Below are 19,233 nucleotides of genomic sequence, written 5' to 3'. Positions count from 1 at the left end.
CCCTGGGCTAAACAGTTCTACAGTTCTGGTGAGGGGTGCAATGGGTCCACTTACCAGGGGTTCATCCTCTGAACCGTCCTCCAAACACTCTGAGGGTTCTCCAGTCTGGGTTGAAGTTCCTCCCCCCTTCTTGGATGGGGTTAGGACCTCAACAACCTCCATGCTTTTCATCACTGTTTCCTTCGGTTTCAGTGGGGTTTTCCTTTGCTTCCCCCCTGCAGCTCGATCGGGTTTCCAGACGGGGTTTTTTGAGCGACACTTGCCAGCACAGTGCCCATTCTTCCCGCATTTGAACCAGCCCATTGCGCTTGAGGCGGCAGGGGTCTGCTTCGTCAGTTGTTGAGGTGGCTCTGCTGGTGATCTTCCCATGCGTCGTTGTCTTCTGGTACGATCAATTTCAGCTTCCTCGGCTAGGATGTACCAATCTTGGAATCGGTCAGGATCTCCCTGAGGAATGCAGGCATAATACAAGTCATCATTTAGGCCGTCTTTGAAATGCCTGACCAGGATGTCCTCCGGCCACTTCAGCTTGCTAGCTAGTACTCGAAATTCTTGAGTGTATTCTGCTACTGGCTGTCGTCCTTATCTGACAGTTTTTATGCATTCTTGAGCCTTCCAGTTGACCAAGGAGTCCTTGAACTGCCACATGAGAGCTGCCATGAACTGGTTGAAATTTCGCAGCTCTGGGGCATCAGCGTCATGGAGGTCCACCACCCATTCGGCTGTGTCGCTATCTAAAGCCATTGACACGATTCTTATCCAGCCGTGGTTGCTAGGTATTTCACAGTCATACTCTTCCTTATAACTCAGGATTTGTATCAGGAAGAATCCTAGCCAACATGGCTCTCCACTGTATTTCACTCCCAGCGGAGGGAACTTTTGGATGGATCAATGTCCTCTCCGTCTCCTGGGTCGATGTCCATCACTATCCCCTGGTGCAGCTCGCCCAGGGTTGGCTACAGTTGCAACGATGGTTGCTGCCTCCATAGCACTGGTGGAAGGGCCTGGGGTTGCTACTTCGGCCCCTCCTTCAACTGTCCCCTCGGCTGAGCCTGGATTTGCGGTACCATGGCATGGGTCAGCTTTCTCCTCCTTCAGGGAATCGAAGGCAACTCTCAGCATGTTGATAGCTTGCTCAAGGAACCGGTTGGAGCAGGGTGGCCAGTCATCTTTGTCTTCACTGAGGCGAAGTGATCGCTTCGTCTCGACCTTCCAACCTGGCTGGTGACTGCCGTGTTTGAGGGTCACCTTTCTGGCTCTCTTCTCCCAGTCCTTTCTTCCAATACCCATCGAGCACCTTGGCTTGTCTTGGCGCTTGGTGACCACTACTTCATCCAAGGAGCTCGAGGACTGCTAGTTATATCTGCTGGGATCTGCCTGGTGGGAATCTCCCCTCCCATAGCGGTCTCTTCCCTTTCTGTCCCGATTTCAGATACCATTTGCATGGTCCCACGGTAAGGGTCTTCCTTCCAGGTTGACCGTTTCTGCAGATCCTGCCTAATGTAAGGTCCCGCTTCAAAACCTCATCTCAAGAAAGCCTGACTCTTGGAACAATTCCATTCCAAAGGAACTTTTATTAGGTGAAGTTGATAGCAGCCATACAAGGCAGGATCTGAGGGTTTCTCACTCAAATCAATGTTAAAGGAGCAAAAATCAAACCCCACCCCAATAGTTCATCCGGTCAGTTCAAATGGTCCAATCCCAGGTGTTAAGTCCACTGTGGGAACGAGGCTGATAATAGTCCTTTCCCAAGGCTGTGAAAATGTTGTTGGGTCTTCGCACCTTCCTTTCCACAGTGAGAGATAAGCCAGATGTCTGAAGGTACATTCCTTTCTCACCCCAGGTTGGGATCAAGGGGGGAATAGTTCAAAGAGCAAGCAGATAGAGTAAGCAGAGAGGATACATTGTAGCAGCTAAGCGAAAGGGCAATCCCCCTTTACAATACATACAATCCCCCAAAAGCCTCCCCTCTTCCCCCAGGAGTTTGGCAGAATCCAGAGAGAGGAAAAGGAAAGGAAAGGAATAGGAAAAGGTACCCCATCAAAGAAATGGGTACTGACATATCCAATCTTTTAACCATACTAGACAACAAACATCATAATATAAACATAGATTATATTATGAATCGGGATCCATTTCTATTCCCTCATGGGAGGTGCAGTAGCCCAGATAGTTAATTTTACGACGGTGGAATTCGCATTTGGATAGTTTGGCTGCTCAAAGCTTCATGAGCAGGCTCTGAGTAGTTTTATGTGTTCTGCCATTGTCTTAGTATAAATTAAAATGTCATCCAGGTAAATTAACACTCCCTTATACAGGTGTTCATGTAGTAATTTGTTTATTAGTTGCATAAACACAGCAGGGGCCCCTTGCAGTCCAAAAGGGAAGACCTGGAACTGGAAGCATCCTAAGGGGCAATTGAAAGCTGTTTCCCACTCATTTCTGCTTTGATCCTCACTCAGTAGTATACCTCCCACAAATCCAACTTGGTGAAGACCTTTCCCTTGGCCATATGGGCTAACACAGAGGTACCCAACCCTTTTGGGTTGGCAGCCAAGTGGGAAAGGGAGTGGCAGACACCTTTACACACGCATGTGCTAAAGGGGCTGTGAGCACCTCAAATGGCAGTGCTAGCACCTGTGCGACACTCGATGCGAGTGGGAGGGTAAGTGCGTGTACATGTGTGCTGGCCAGCCTTTCACATGGCCCAGTGGCTAACAGGCCATGGCTCGGCAGTGGGCCATGGCCCACAAGTTGGGGACCCCTAGGCTAGCATGTCCTTCATGAGGGGGAGTGGGTAAACTTTTTCCACACACACCGCGTTGAGCCCACAATAAGACACTCATACATGAAGGGACCGTCCTTCTTTCCCCTAAACAGTATCAGGGCAGCCACCCTCAGTCTTGCGGGTTGGATGAATCCACAGTTCAGGTTTTTGTCTATAAAAGTCCACAATTCCTCCAGCTCCCTAGGGGTCATGGAATACAGTTTAGGTTTGGGTAGTTTGGCCTCCAGTAGGATTTTGATGGAACATCTCAGAAGCATCTGATCAAGATGTCTTCTGGCCAGTCAGTTGGCAAGCAGGTCGCGAAACTCCTGGGTGTACTTGGCCAGCTCCCTGCGCCCTTTATGCAATTTTTGGCTTTGCAATCAGCTAAGAAGTCCTTCTAAGTGCAACCAAGAAGCAGTTTCTCAGCTCCAGGGTATCATTGTTGTGGAGGGTGACCATCCATTCAACTATGGCCCCCTCTAACGCCATGGTCATGCACAGCACCTTAGCCCCTTCGGTGGCTGTTTCTGGACCATACTCTTGCATGTATGTCTAAACTTGTGCCAGGAAGAATCCCAATTTCTCGTGGTCTCTGTTGAACTTTACTTCCAGGACTGGTATCTTGCGCCCTCTCTGTGTTGCTGGTGCTGCTCCTGCAGACCGGGCTGCAGGGCCAGGCATTGGGGCAGTTGGGGTTGCTAAGATGGCAGAGGTAGTTGCCCCTTTGCTTGCCATGGCTGGAGATGGCTCGTCAGCAGATGTGCCACCCGGGCTAGGACTTCTCGAATCTTGAGACTACCAAAAGCCCACCCCAGGAACTTTATGGCTTGCTCCAGCATCTAATCCTCTTGCTCCGGTTCGTCTGCGCTCGTTTCTTCTTCCATTCCTGCAGCTCCACTCGGGTCTCTCACCAGCAGCTGCCACGGTCCCCATGGGTGAATGTTACTCCCATGCATTTCTTTTCCCATTCTTTTTCCCAACCATCGAGGTCTAGGTGGGTCATTCTCTCCCAGCCATCTGGATAGATCCAGCCCTCCAGGAGCAGATTTCGAGCATGCTTCTCCCCCAGGCCTCGCTCTCTTAGTTGCTTTCAGAGAAGAGCAACTAAGATGATCAAAGGTCTGGAGACTAAAACTTAAGATTGGCTATGGGATTTGGGTTTGGCCAGTCTAAAGAAAAGAAGAAATAGGGGAGACATGATAGCAGTGTTTCAGTATCTGAGGGGCTGCCACAAGGCAGAGAGGGCCAGGTTGTTCACCAAAGTACCAGAGGGAAGGGTGAGAAACAATGGTTGGAAACTGATCAAAGAGAGAAGCAACCTGGAATTAAGGAGAAACTTCCTGACAGTGAGGACAATTAACCAGTGGAACAGCCTGCCTTCAGAAATTGTGGGTGCTTCATTACTGGAGGTTTTTAAGAAGATACTGGACAGTCACTTGTCTGAGATGGTATACGTTCTCCTGCTTGAGCAAGGGGCTGGATTAGAAGACTTCCAAGGTCCCTTCCAGATTCAATTCTGTCCCGTTCCATTCCATTCCAGGTTGCTTCCTTGAGCCGACATCATTTGCATGGTCCCCACGGTAGAGGCAGTTTCCTCTCTGGGTTGTCCACAATTGCAAAGCTGGCTTAATGTTACATCTACCCCAATCCAATCCCTTAGGAAAGAAAAGCCATTTGGCTAAAGCATTTGGTTAAAGCAAAGGATCCTTTTACTAAGGATGTTGGTTACAGTAAAATCAAGCCAGCTCTGAAATCTACATGCTCACTAGATAGAAAAAAAGTGTAGTTTTGCCCCCAGCCCATCCCCTCCCCCCATGACCAGTCCATTTCCAGCCAACTGGAACTTGCCAAGATGTTTTGAGAATTCTGAGGTATTTGGGGGGGAAATCTGCATATTTCTCAGTGTGTGGGATGCTGTACAAACAGGATCCGGCTGCTCTGGTGCTTATCACCTGTCATTTCCCCCCCTCCTGATATCCTATCATGTACACACAAAACTATGTTGCCCTTTTATCCTTCTCCTTTACATCCTTCTTCCCCCTTCTTTGTTTGATGGCAGGATGCCTGTGAGGCGTCAAGCCAACCAGGCAGAGCTGACAAACTCTATTAGTATTCCAAAATATTTTCAGCTGTTTTCAGTAACATGTTCACTGTCATCCAGTCTGAGGAACTGCCGGCTTTCCCAGGTAGACTAGACAAGAAACACAACCAGATGAGCTAATTGTACTTTATGGTCAGACTACATTAACAGAAATTGCCAGTGTGAAAGAACAGATCTCCCACTGGCTCTTTTATAGCCTAAGAAGCCAGGGAGTCTCTTTCTCCACCCATTATGCATCTGTGACCTGTACCCTCTCTCATCTGACCATTCACATGGTTTTCTATAGTAAAATACAGGGGTGATTTTCTTCCATGTAATATGAAGGATGTCTTTGCCATTGATACTCATGTGATATCCCTGTACAGCATTTTTCCATATTCCTAAAAGAATCCGTTTGTTTAAACTGGGCAACTGGAATAGGACACACATACACTGCCTTGCCACTGTGGAGAAGCAGAGTAGGACTTGGGAGATATAAAGAATGGTTTCTATAATTGACTGAGTGAAAATTTATTCTATCAGTTTTTAATGATTACTTAAACCTATTCAAGAAAGGAAAATCATCAGTGAGACTTGGAATGGGAGGAAAAGGAATAGAGGGGCCTGCATAGTTATATTGTTTTAACAGAGTATAAAGAGTATAAAGGCAATTTATCTTGAATGAATTAATCTAAAAGGCAAATAACGTATCTGGGAGAAGGCATTGGCAAACCACTCCTACAGTGGTATTGAGAAAACTGTATGGACATGTTCATGAAGTCACCAGGAGTTGAGTTTCATTCAAGGGAACCCTAGTGTCAGCTTGATGAGGTAGACCAAACAGGAAACACAACCAGATGAACTAATTCTTCTTTATTGTAAGGCTACATTAAGATAATCTGGCAAGTCTGAAAGTTCATCCCTCCCTCCATCTTCTTTAAAACCCAAGGAATTAGGGTTTTCTCTTGGCCCACCTACAATCCCACTGCAGGCTAAATTGCCTTTTATCTGGCTATTCCTTTCTACATGTCTCATTGCCCTGTATACCAAGATCATTCCTACATATCTTTATACACACAGGTCAAATAATTTGCAAATCTCTGGAAGTGTTTAATGCATTTTCCACCACTAATAACCATTGATACATACTCAATATATTGTCCTCTAAAGCTCTTTTGTCTATGGCTATCAATCACAACCATGACAAGAAGTCCAGTAAATCATGTTTCACAAAAAAAAGTGTTTCTGAGTATTTCATATACTTGGCTACTATGCCATTTAGGATTGTGAAGTCCAAAAGCAACTCTGAATTGAGCCCAGAAACAATGGGATAGTGAAGCTGTTGATTCAACCAGTATTAAAACTCATTGAGGAGAAAATGGATAAATACTTTCTCCTCTGTATCTAGCTCCAGCAGAGGTAATCCATCAAGGTGTCTCAAGTGGTTTCACTATCATAGTCAAAGTAAAAGCCCAATAGAAATCAGTATCATTTACATGTATCTTGAGTTTGTTGATTATCTTTTTCAGTTTTTCGACAGATAACAAGCAGACCAGCAGCTAGCCAGATTGTTAAAACCCACTTTACTGTCTTATTCACTATCTGCTTTGCACAATGAATGAACATAGGGGAAAGTTGCTGTTGGTGATCATTTCTCTATTGTTTTATTTGTTTAATATGCGGCATCGATTTGATTAGTATTTTTGGTTTATCTTCTAATGGTGTCTCAAACAGATTTTCCTTTTTCAACTCTTTGTTTTAAAAAAAATCATTCTGTGAGCCTGCTGAAAAATTACCTTGTCAAACAGAAATAGGACCATGCCTCTTCCCTCTTGCTGAATAATTTTGCTTATTTAGTAGTTGTCTGTTTTGTCATATTAGCCTCCAGCCATACTGAGCCCAATGTTAAACATTGTTATTACTCTTCAATAAATAAAATGTGTGGAGCATGTCCAATAGCAGATGAAAAACATTCTGAATTATAACTTCTGATGCCAACGATGCCATTCCCTCTGGAATACACCATTTCTAAATGACAAGTTGGGTCTTTCCTGAGTTCATTTATTCTTCCTGAGTCAAAAGGCAGAATAGAAACTTGTCCATAAAAGTTTATATTATTGACATGTAACCAGCTCTTTCATATTTTTTTTTCTGATATTTGCAGATGCCAGTGCAGGTGATCGAGTTCAGATCAATAATGTAGCTTCAACATCAGCTTCCAACTCCACCTGAAATGATCTCAAGCAGCAGCTTGTACAGGAACAATCACCAGTAATTTTGAGTCTTACTCAGCAATACTGGTCACGTTTGGAAAGAAAATGTAAAAAGAAGGGGAAAAACTGTTCATTATAGTGTTGGATTTTTAAAAAATTGTTGTTCTTATTTAACCTTGTAAAAAACCAGTTTCATTGTATACTTACTCTGCAGGCTCTTTGGGGCAGGGGAATAAGTGGGGTGGGGAAAAGGGAAATGGATTATTAGAACACCAATTTCTCTTTCCATGACAATCTTCTAATTTCAGATAATTGCTGTTGTGTACTTTAGAATCAGGAATCTTATCTGACGACCTCCAACAATCACCGTTATCATCAGAAAAAAAGGAAAGGAAGAAACCCCTCATTCTGTTGAAGCCTTGTATTTTTAAGTGAAGTTTCAATTTTTGGTGTAGTGCACAACTTGAATTTGGTTAGGAGTTTAACAGAAGTTGCTCATCTTGAGTATTATTTGCTGGAATTAAATGTCTTCATGTTGGGTGAGGAGGAAGAACAAGATGAGGTGCTACACTATGCTGAGTTGCCAAAGGGAACTAGGAAGGAGGGGGGGGGGAGTTACAGTGTGAAAAAAAGCTTGAAATAATAAGGAACAAATCATCTTAAATTTTCATTTGCCTCTGAAGAATTCTGCAGACATTATACTATTGGCTTGAATATACCTATCCCAATGTTTTAGGAGTTGGATAATAAAAAAAAAGGGTCTGGAAAACATAGAAGAAAGCCTGACTAATCTATACCCACACCTCAGTAGATGGGAGTTAGGTGTACATGTCCCTCCATGCCAGAAAATACAAAAATCCTCCTGCATTCTGTTCATTCCTTTTGATTCTAAATTGATTCTGTTCTTGAGGAGGAACATTGGGGGGAAAGATGCAAGGATATAATGTGAATGGACATACTATTTTCATAGCATACAGGGCTTTTAAGTTGATAGATTTATTTAATGGGTAGAATTAAATCCTGATTTATATTTAAATTCACCGTTTTCAGCCTCTTCTTTTCTAACCTTTGTTTACTGGTTTTCAGAAGTTGCTTTTGTCACAGTGGAGAATATTAATCTGTAGAAAAAGAGTTCACTTGCTCCAAGTGTCAAGTATGTGTGTATGTATATATTTTGTGTTTTATATGTGCACACAAGCATTCGTGCATATATATAGCGCTACTTTTATTTTTTACATCTAGAGCAGAAATGCCTGTTTGCTACGTCTTTGTTCTGGATAATTAAATTGTGGCCAAAGGTCTCTGTGACATGAAAGCAATATGCCTTGAACAGTTTGAGAAAGAATGTCATTACTAATGCATAAAGCACTAATGGATTCTTGTGACTAGCTTCCTCTTTGAATTGATAGCTGTACTTACTTAGCTTTGCATCAGATTTGCTTTTCCTTGCAATATCTTTCATTGGTGAACCTTTTGAAATTAGATTTGGACCAAGGAGAGTAAGTAGTTTATATTCATTTCTTAGGTGTGAAGTCATTGGGGGAAGAAAAGTAGAGTCTCAAATGGAGAATGGGGCATGCCCAGAAAGGAGTAGTGGCTTCTCTAAAAAAAAAAAAAAAAAAAAATCAGATGACTTTAAAGACCATACGCATCACAACTTAAACTAGACAGTCAGGAAGCTTTCTTTCAAAAACTAAAGCTAGAGAACTAGAAAAGAACCCATAATGGGTGAGAGGCCTGGAAGACTCTCTTGCTGCATGGCTTGAGCCTACTGGCATCTTTCATGTTGAGCAGGCGGCCATCATAGTCAAAGCTCAGTTTTGTGGTCTGAATTCAGGAAGAGGAGATCTTAGGAGGTTTTGTATTATTTTCATTGATTTAAATAATAGGAGAGAAAAATTAAAAGCTTTAACACTTTTTTTAATATGTGTGTCTGTGTGCGTGTGTGTGTGTATATATATATAAAAACTAGGATCCTGATTTTTTTTTCCCTAAGGATCATGGCAGAACTGCAAGCAAAATTTTATATAAATCTAGATCTAGGTGTTTCAGTATCATTTTTTGTAAATAAACTGACAAAAGCTCCTCACCAAATTCAAGTTTGTACATTAGTTCTTAAACTTTTAAGTTGTATTGCTTTATATGTAAATACGTGGACACAGGAACTGTTATTAATGAACAAATGTTATCATTCAGGGCAGTTAATTTGTTTTAATAATCAGACAAAATGTAGACAAGCTTTTTAAAGCCATATAGTTCTAACTATGTACAGTAGATAACTGGCCTGTATTATTGTAACAATAACTCTAGCAATGTATAGTGTATCTATATAGTTTGGAGTGCCTTTGCTTCCATGATTTTTTTTCCTTCCTTTTTGTAACAGATGCCTCATATGTGCAGATATGCTTCCCTTTTTTCAGCCATTTCATGGTCAGTAGCAGCGTTAAAAAAAAATGTGTCCAAACATCCATGGCTGTGTTCATCCTGCTGAATTGATAGCAACGAGTTACAGCTCAACAGTATCTGGATAGCCACCATTTTCCCAGTATTTTTGCACACTTATTTAAACATATCTCCACTGTAACTGGTTTCATTATATAGATAACACTTTGGTATCTAAAATGACAGGTTTATCGTTTACAGATTCTTGCCCAATATGTTGTTCGGTAGGTCTTGTTTGATCACTGCTGCTTAGAGCTTTTGCTTGGTCATGTTGTTTATTCAGAGACAGAATTGGAGATTGTAAAATAAGTAAGCAGCTGTAACTGGGGAGGGAAGTACTGGGATCAAATACATACACCTGTATATTTTAGATTTAAAAATCTTGTAAGCCTTTTTGGACAGAAAGAAAGTTGTGGTATTAAGTGTCTATTACAAGGGTAGGCAACCTTGGCTGTTTTATGACTCGTGGACTTCAACTCCCAGAATTCCTGAGTCAGCTGACTCAGGAATTCTGGGAGTTGAAGTCCACGAGTCATAAAATAGCCAAGGTTGCCTCCCCCTGGTCTACTTCCATAGATTAGCAACTCTGTTCTCTGTTCTCATTTACTTGCCAATTTTTTATGAACATTAATTTTTGTGCTCAGCACAAAGGCCTTGCTTTTAAAACTCTGCTCATATATATTCAACTTGTTAATATTCTACATGAGGTTTTCTTTAATGACAAAATGCTGAACTTTTTATCAAACCAAAGGTTGCTTTTTTAAAAGTTTTTTGTAACCATCTTCTGTTCATTCCAGTAAGACAGAGGATGCCATTTTTCTGGTGACATAAAAGTCAGTGAAAATATTTTGTTTCTGACAGTCCACTTGGAATTTAAATTTTATGGTTTGTTTTTAAATGAAGTACCGTATAGTCTCTCAATCTATCCTTTGCGTTGCAGTTGTGCATAATCCTACAATGGCATTAATGATATTCTCTGTGTCATTGACTGAAAATCAGAAAAAAGGCACTAGTAATCTTAATTTTGAAGTATGTCCTTTCAAACAATGTTATGGATTTTTTAAACATATTATTTTAATGCCATCTAGCTGGTGCTTGAATAAGCTTCTATGAATAAGCCAAGAAATAGTTGATGTCTGTAATTAGTGTTAATTTAAAACAATCCCTAATTAAAAATATTATCAGCATTTTTCTCCATTAAATATCTTAGCCTCTAGAGATCAAAGCCAGTAATAAAAAGCACAGTTTGTTGTTTAGCCCAGAACTGATATTTTTCAGATGTGCTCATCAGAACTCCTTTTAATTCCTAATATTTCTACAGGAACTAATTCCTTGCTTCATTTTGCAACAAGGCAATAAAAGCAAAATGACTGGTACCTAAAGGGTTAGCTTGAGATATGTCTCTTTCTAGTGTTGTTTGTTCTTGGTTTTTTGGGGAAAAACACAAAAAACCATTTATATATATAAATAATACGCTTGCTTGTAAAATTTGCATTTGTTACTATGTTGCTGATCACTTGGGCTTGTACACACAATTAGCGTGATCACTTTCATCTTAAAAGCAGAGTTCTAAATATATATATAATGGACTATGGGTTGTATACAAACTATTGCATACACACGCAAAGCTGTCTTGATTCAAAGAAGCAAAACATGTATAACGTTATTACTACTTGAATGCCTCTGTGACTGATTACTTTTTCATTTTAAGTATAAACTTTTTTGTGGTATGTATGCTTAATGTTCATTATTTTATCTCCTCCCTTCGGCTCCTTTGTAAATACATTATGTTCTGTGTGACTTGGTTTGGAAATAGTTAACTGGTACTGTAATTTGCATTAAATAAAATGTAGGTTAGCCTGGTCATGAAATTTAAAAATTACAGTGTGTGGTCTTCATTTCAAAATATTTCCTGTCTATTACCTGCACTCTTTGCTGTGGCCTCTTTTCTAGACCTGTCCCTCTTCTCCACTCAGAAGGTGGGTTGGAATATAATAATAAAAGGACAAGGAATTGGCATCTTTTCTTTAAGTCATGATGTTATTAGAAGCCAAAACAGGTCCTGTGTTGTGTTTGTTTTGGTAGGGAAAGAAGGGAAGCCTTTCATGAAGCCACAGCCTCTACTGAACAGTTCACCCAGGGGGTGGGCTTAAGGGCTTTTCTAAAGCATTCTTTAGATCAGGTGCTGCTTCTAAGAGGGCACCCTATCGTATCAGGCACCCTTTACCGTATCAGCACACGTTGTTTATCTTTGAACTGACCTTTTGTCCTTGATAATGTATTATCAAATGTGATGTTTATTTGCACAAGCAAAAATTTAGGTCAGATGACCAGACAAATCTGTTCTGTCAATATACTAGAAAGCTAGATGCACCATCATGTGACTACTGCTTCAATAAAAAAAAAACCCAATATATTGCCAGAGACTCTTCATTTGTTATTGACTACACAAGCACTTGCTAGCTGGAGTAGGACAAAATGGGATTGGAACGTATAGGAAGTTGACTGAAACAAGCATAAAAGCCTCATTTTCAGATTCCCTGCCACCTGCTTCAGTCAGCTAAATGGATTGGAGACAGAAGTAAAACCATCCTTCAGTGTTTTCTCTCCTCCCCCACCCTGCTTTTCTATAGCATATTTGCTGCATTTTTTTTTATTTTGCTTCTCCTAAAATGATTTCTCTTAATAATAATAATAATAGTAGTAGTAAAGTTGGAAGGGACCTTGGAGGTCATCTAGTCCAACCCTCTGCTCGGGCAGGAAACCCTACACCATTTCGGACAAATGGCTGTCCAGTCTCTTCTTAAAAACTTCCAGTGTTGGAGCATTTACTGCTTCTGGAGGCAAGCTGTTCCACTGATTAATTGTTCTCACTGTCAGGAAGTTTCTCCTTAGTTCTAGGTTGCTTCTCTCCTTGATTAGTTTCCACCCGTTGCTTCTTGTCCTGCCTTCAGGTGCTTTGGAGAATAGCTTAATTCCCTCTTCTTTATGGCAGCCCCTGAGATATTGGAACACTGCTATCATGTCCCCCCTTGTCCTTCTCTTCGTTAAACTAGACATACCCAATTCTAGCAACCGTTCCTTATATGTTTTAGCCTCCAGTCCCCTAATCATCTTTGTTGCTCTTCTCTGTACTCTTTCTAGAGTCTCAACATCTTTTTTACATCGTGGTGACCAAAACTGAATGCAGTATTCCAAGTGTGGCCTTACCAAGGCATTAAAGAGTGGTATTAATACTTCTTGTTCTAATTTCTCCTAACTTACTTAGATATGCTGTCTTTTTCTCTTCCCCTCTTTCTGTGTCCTGGTTTTCATGTGAGAGATCCTTTTTCCATTATATTTTCTTAGTTTCACATCTTTACTGCAAATGTGTCTATATACATATGCATACACATTTTTCCCAATGTTTTTTTTCTAGAGCAGAGAAGTGTTTTAATCTATAGTAAGGATTTTTTTTTAAAAAAAGTTATTCCGTTTCCATTATACCCTTCAATTTTTCAGATTCTGACTTGGCTCTGTCAGGAAGTTGTTCTAATTTTTCCATTTTGTGGAATAGCCTTCCAAAATCTTGCCAGCTTTGCTGGCCTTAGTCATAGATTTCAAACATCAAGAATAAGTACTATTTCATCAGTGTTGGTAAAGAGCATGGCTAAACTGGTGACTATTATTATGCAATTCCAATTGTTCTTTTTGAAATTAGATTATCTTGCCAGGGTTGCTTGCAACATGTTAATTGTGTTATCAGTTAATGAACTTAAAGGGGTGATCAGGGCCTAATTAATGGAATCTGAAATCTAGTCAGGAGTGTACCTTAAATCCTATTGAACTAAGCCCTTCCTACACGTCTGACCACTATTGCATACTTCCCATTTTTTCCTATGAATTCTTTGCTGTTACCCACTGTGATACTACCTAATGCTTCATTTCTGCTGTTAACATTAACTGATTCCAGTTCTGTGTCAATTTCCTTTTCTTTCTTAAGCTCCTTGCATTGCTCTCTTAGCAAGCCTGACTCTCCACACTGCCCAGACCAAAAGGATCTGGTTTGTTGTAATACTTTCTATTACGTCATGGTACTACACCATGGTAAAATACAAAGGTCAAGTCTGCTGATCCACTTGGCGATGATGAATCCATTAAACTACAAACTTGCTTTGTAGATTGATGGCCCAGTTCTGATTCCATCCCCTTAAGATTAGGAATCTTATTCTAAAAGTGTATATATGCATTATTTGATTCTTTCCATTAAAATATCTTGTGAAATTGCCAATGTGTACACACACAAACACACACATATGCCTTTTAAGTCAGTGTTGATTGGTCTCTTTTATAATACGTTTGATTTATGCATTTTATTTTGCACTCATTTTACTTTATTTGTATGAATTTAAAAATATGTTTCTAAGAAGTCCATAAGTTTTACCAGACTCTGAAAGGGATCCATGCCAAAATGAGACTTTGAACTCCTGAACTGAAGATGGCACTAATGCAGACTATCTTTAGATATTGCAGCACATGCCAGTAACTAAGGAAGATCATAGGAGTGTCATTCACTCCTGGAGCAATTCCTTTAATTTAAAATGTATTTTAGTGAATTGAATGAAATTATGTGGGTGCTAAGAACATCAATTTTTTTCTAAACTTTTAAGCAGCTTGCTTATTCATAGGATAAAAAACGTTCTGTTAGAATTGCTGCATGTTATTTGTTTCAAGCTATTAAAATCTTCCTTTTTCTCTTAAAATCATAGTAAACTGATGATGCATGGATGCTGATGCTGCGAAACAGATCAAATCAGAACTTACAGAACAATCCTTGGGACTCCAAGGACAAACAGAAAAAAAAGGCTGTGCTAAAGAATATGAAAAAGAAAAAAGTCTTATTGTTACATTTATCCTCTGCTGCAATCAAATTGATTTCTAGGTTCTTTTAAAAAGATATAGTAAATACAATATCAATAGTTATACAGTAAAATTGTGTGTCTGTGCGTGCGTATGTAAAATTGATCCATCCTGAACCAAAGCATCCCACTCTTCATTGGTTTTATCAATTCTTCCTTGGATTATTGCTCTGTAGCCATTCAGATGTGGAACAAATGGGTAATATAGCTATTCTACTAGACAAATATGACCTCATCTTATATAAGCTCCTCACCTGAAATTATGCCTATAAATACACTCGCTACCTATGCTCTAGATCTCTGCCAGTCTTAACCAGCCTTAAGTGTTAATCCTGGAAAGCTAGGTGGGTACAGCTATAAAAATATGGGGGCTGTTGTCAGATTTAGAATATAGAAAATATGCTATGCTAGCCATCTGATGCTGCAGACACCCTAACTTCAGAATATTTCAAAGGTTTGCAAAATCCCAGTCATGTTGTGATTTGAATTAGTTTTTATTTTCTCAACTGTCATCTGGAAACGGTTCTCTTTTGTAAGACCTTAAATTTTGTTACATCCCATTGAAACAGCTTGTTGAATGTATTTTATTGCCAATTTTAAAGTATAAAACAGGACAAGCAGCATACTATATAACATGTCCACAGAATGAATAATGTTCTGGTACAAGACTAGCAAAACTGTCAAGTAGCCTGTTCATAACTAGTATTTCCTGTGTTGCGCTAGACAAAACAGACTTTCTTGGACTTTCATGTGAACCAAGGTCACGGCTGCTCCCAAGACTGCAGGCTGGGCGTTTCATAAAAAGCCCACCAACAAGCTGAGTGGGGAAACATAATTGCTTGCATAGTTTTGGGGGTGGGATTTTCTTAACTTTGTATTGGGGAATTGCTGTGCATCTCTTCAGACTTGGTTTCACTTTTGAAATACCGATACTCTGTATCAATAAACATGTTCTTTGAGGAATTTGCAAGCCTTGGAGTTCTGCTTTATTTGTCTTTGTCGATCAGAATCTTGACGTTAAACCAAGTCTCATAAAACTTTGTTTCTTGGGGTGCTGGGCCACTCACTTTTGGGAGAGCAGTAAATACCTGGTGAAAACTCGAGATGGAGGAGAAAGTTGAAAAAGACTCTAAATGTTATTGGGGACATCTTGTGGCAAAGCTTGGTAGAGCAGTTTATTCCCTCAGGCCTGACCATGGTATTATCTATGAGAGTTTCTACTCAGAGAACAGCTGGGCATGCAGTTGGTTCCTGACTCTTGTTTAATAAATAGCCTTCACTAGAAAGACCGTTTATAACTATGTCAGAAAGGGAGCAAAAAACTTTGGCTATGTTAAAATCCTTATTGAAAGTATGCTTGCAAACACTGAAAAACTCAAAGCTCTTTCGAAAGACAAAAGTGCAGCCTAGAGCCACAAAGTAAAATCTTGATTGCAGCTAAAAAACTACTAATTCAAAAAACAACAGGAGTGGAAGAAGTGGATACCAAGATAGAGGGCTTTACAGATCAACAAGTGCAGCCCACTGAAAATCCAGACAATGAAACAATGACTTTAAAATTGGAAATGACTATCTATACAAACCAGAAGAAACCTGCGAAAGAAGATGACCAGATCGAATTGAAGACAACTATACCAGAACAACCACGGGGATCTGTGTTATCAGGGCAAAAACCCAATGATTATAAATGGGACGGATCTTTCAGAAAATTGGTTACGTTTTTTTATTATTTTTATTATTTTTGGAGAGAGAGTGATGGGGTAGTATTTCCATCGTTGCTCTTTTTGATTTCCTAGTGGCCTTCAATGACATTAATCATGGTATCCTTCTGGATGGACTGCAAGGTTAGGGGTGGCACTGGTTGTGCTGGTTTTCTTCCTTCCTCTGGGGTCAGTTGCAGTCAGCGTTGTTTGGGGGCAAAAGCTCCTTCTCTGAGCCTCTACTTTGTGGGATTCCATGAAGTTCTGTATTCTCTCTGCTTCAGTTTAACATCTACAAAAAGCTGATGGATGAGGTCACCTGACAACATGGAGTAAGGTACCATCCATATGCTGAATACACTTTCATCCCTGGCAAATAAAGCAATGTCCTTTCTCGGGATTTGGAGGCTGTGGTGGTTTGGGTGGGGAACGTCAGTCTTCAGTACAACCTTGGCAAGATTGAGTGGCTTTGGGTTTTGGGGCTTTCAGGTTCTGAGAACTTACCATGTTTGGTGCTGGATGTCCTGTGTACAATCTGAAGATTTCTTTTGATTCACTATTCTTACTTGATGGACAGCTATCAGTCATGAGTAGGAAGGCCTTTGGTGGTAACATCAATCCTGGATCATAAGGCTCTATGCTCAGTCACTCATGCCCCAGTTTCCCATATGGATTTTTGATTTTGTGTTCTACATGGACTGCCTTGAAAAGTAGCTGGAAAGCTGCAAATCCTCCTGGGGTAAAAAGTTATGTGTGTCCCTGGATCAATGCACATTACACCTCTGCACTGGTTGCCAGTTTGCTTCTGGGTTTAATTCAAGATACTGGTAATGAGCTATAAAGCCCTATATGGCATGGATCTGGGTTATTTGAGGGCTACCTCCCCCCAGTTGCAGCTCCCCATCCCATCTATAAAGAAATGTCATCTGATGGGATTCAGAAGAAGCTTTTTTGTGACAGTGCCTGGCCTCTGGAACTTCATCTCCACTGAAGTTAGATTGGTCCTGACGCTCACCTTTTGGAAGTCTGGTGGAGGAGCACCGGTGGATTCATGTTTTTAACTCTTGGACTGGTGTCCTGGGAGTCTCCTGTACTTTAGGCCCAGGCTCACTGCTGCCCCCAATGACTAGTGCAATGCAGGACTGGGCTATGGTCTCTGTGGTTTTGCATCACACCGAAGCACACACCCCAGCTTGTATGTGGCCTGTGCCAGGCTTCCCACAACTTCCATCACCCTGAGGCATGCTCCACTTAATGACTCATGCAATTGCTTAACAACGCAATCAAGAGTGGTTGGATTGTACTCATTGAGCAAAGTACTTGACTTACAACTGCAAGGATTTATTACCAAAATTCCAGGGTCCATTTTGGCTGGTAAGTGAAGAACTACCCTGTAGTGCCAAATTTACATGCTTTCAAAATTAGCCTTCAACATCTTGCATTTATTCCTGTTTGTTTCAATAAGGAATGCAATATTATTTACTAATTTTTGAGGATTGCCATGATTGCTGGCTGTTAGCAACTTTACAGAAATATTTATTTCCTAAAATTTGCATTTGAACTTAGAAAAGCATTCTCAATGAAAACATTGGAAAGCATAACAGATCAAAATTTTCTCTCCTCAAAACAGAAGCATTGCTTTTTCTTTGGAATGTCTCTGAAATGTTTAGCTGTTCCATGATCTCTATTGGTCAAACTAAGACTGCACCATTACAACTGTCCACACTGTATTAATATTAAAACCCTGGCTCCACTACACATAGGACAGAGCATTCTTTTATCTGCCCAGTGCCATTCCCTAAAGATGGCATAGGAGGATTTGTATACTAAAGGAAGCTATCTCATTTCTTTCTTTTTGCCAACTGCAGACTACTTAGCCTAAAGAGTCTCAGCTGTTTGCTTGCACAAAGCTTTCGAAATTAAGTTAAAAGTGGCAGAATCCTGAGAGCTTCCGGTGGTTCGTGCCGGTGATGGCGGCTACTTTGTAGCCGTCCTTCTGGGAGAAGCGTGAAAACCGCGGAGAACAGCAGACATCAGCTGTTCCGCGGTTTAAAATCTCCCTCCTGGGCGAAGGGAGGGAGAGGAGTATCACCTGAATAGAGGTTGAACCTCTTAACCCCCCCAGATTTTTGGGGGGTGGGGGTGTAAAAAGAGAGTTCCCTCGGAGTTCGGGTGCCTCCGCCTCCCAGCTGCCTTTGATCCTTTGGGATCAAAGCAAAACGCTGTGGCCACCTCCGTGCTTAAAGGAGACTGGTGAGTTATTTTAAAAGCGGGCAGAGCTGGATAAAGGATTTGATTTATTGGACTTTATTTGGACTTTAGTTTGAAATGTGATCCTTTTATTTCTCTTCTTTTGCTTTTTTTCTTTGTCTGGAGAGTGAAAGTAAAATGGCGATTTGAAGGTTTTTTTTCCGGAAGAAAGTGAAAGTGACTGTAACGTTATGGATTAAACAGCTTTCTTTTAAAAAAAAATTTTTTTCCGTTTGAAGGTGGATTTCTCTTTGGTGTTTTCTTTTCTTTTAAACTCTCCTTTCCTTTTTTTGAGGATTACTTTTATTTTTAAGAAGGAAGAAAGAAGAAATAAGACTTTTTTTTTCCCTTTTGAAAATGGCTTCAAAGAGGCAAGCAGCTGCTACAGTTTCTAATGTGGCTTCTTCTCCAGCAATTTTATCGGTACAACAATCTAAAGCTACACCACCACCTTCTCCACCTCTGCCAGCAGTAACGGTACAAGATATGAAAGATATAATGGGAAATGCTGTATTTCAAATCAGAGAGGAAGTGAAGGGGCTTTTAGATCAGAACAAAACTGAAATCAGAGGGGAAATGAAGGAGCTCTTAGATCAGAACAAAATTCAAATTAGAGGAGAAATGAAGAATCTTTTAGAACAGAATAACACTATTTTGAGGCAGGATATAGTCACGGCCTTAACAGGACTTGCCTCTGTGGTTGAGAAATTAGACTCTAGAGTTAAAGAAGTGGCAGAGAAGGCGGATATGTTGGAAGAAAAGTTTGAAGGTATGGAGAGAAAGATGGAAATGTCACAAGAGGATATTCTTATGTCCCAGTACCGTGAGATGGAACATGCATTAAGAATCAGAGGCCTGAAAGATGATAAGCAAGATCTGA

General features: G+C 40.6%; 1 protein-coding gene across 6 annotated transcripts in view; it reads left to right on the top strand.

Annotated features, from left to right (window-relative positions):
• Positions 1-18,421, top strand: part of GSK3B (glycogen synthase kinase 3 beta) — a 192,600-nt gene extending 174,179 nt beyond the window's left edge. For 5 of the 6 annotated variants that reach the window (XM_039366608.1, XM_039366601.1, XM_039366603.1 and 2 more), the window contains one exon: positions 7,015-11,384. In XM_039366608.1, coding sequence (XP_039222542.1) covers positions 7,015-7,082 — 68 coding nt within the window. In that variant the 3' untranslated portion in view covers positions 7,083-11,384. Of the gene's footprint in view, positions 1-7,014; positions 11,385-14,253 lie in introns of those variants that run through there. The other variant, XM_039366604.1, reaches the window with a different exon arrangement.
• Positions 18,422-19,233: the final 812 nt, after the last annotated feature.

The sequence above is a fragment of the Crotalus tigris genome, unplaced genomic scaffold (assembly GCF_016545835.1).
Source record: "Crotalus tigris isolate CLP2741 ecotype Arizona unplaced genomic scaffold, ASM1654583v1 scf7180000020347.5012614909:4044961, whole genome shotgun sequence".
In the NCBI taxonomy this organism is placed as follows: Eukaryota; Metazoa; Chordata; class Lepidosauria; order Squamata; family Viperidae; genus Crotalus; species Crotalus tigris.
This window is presented reverse-complemented; position numbering and strand designations above follow the sequence as displayed.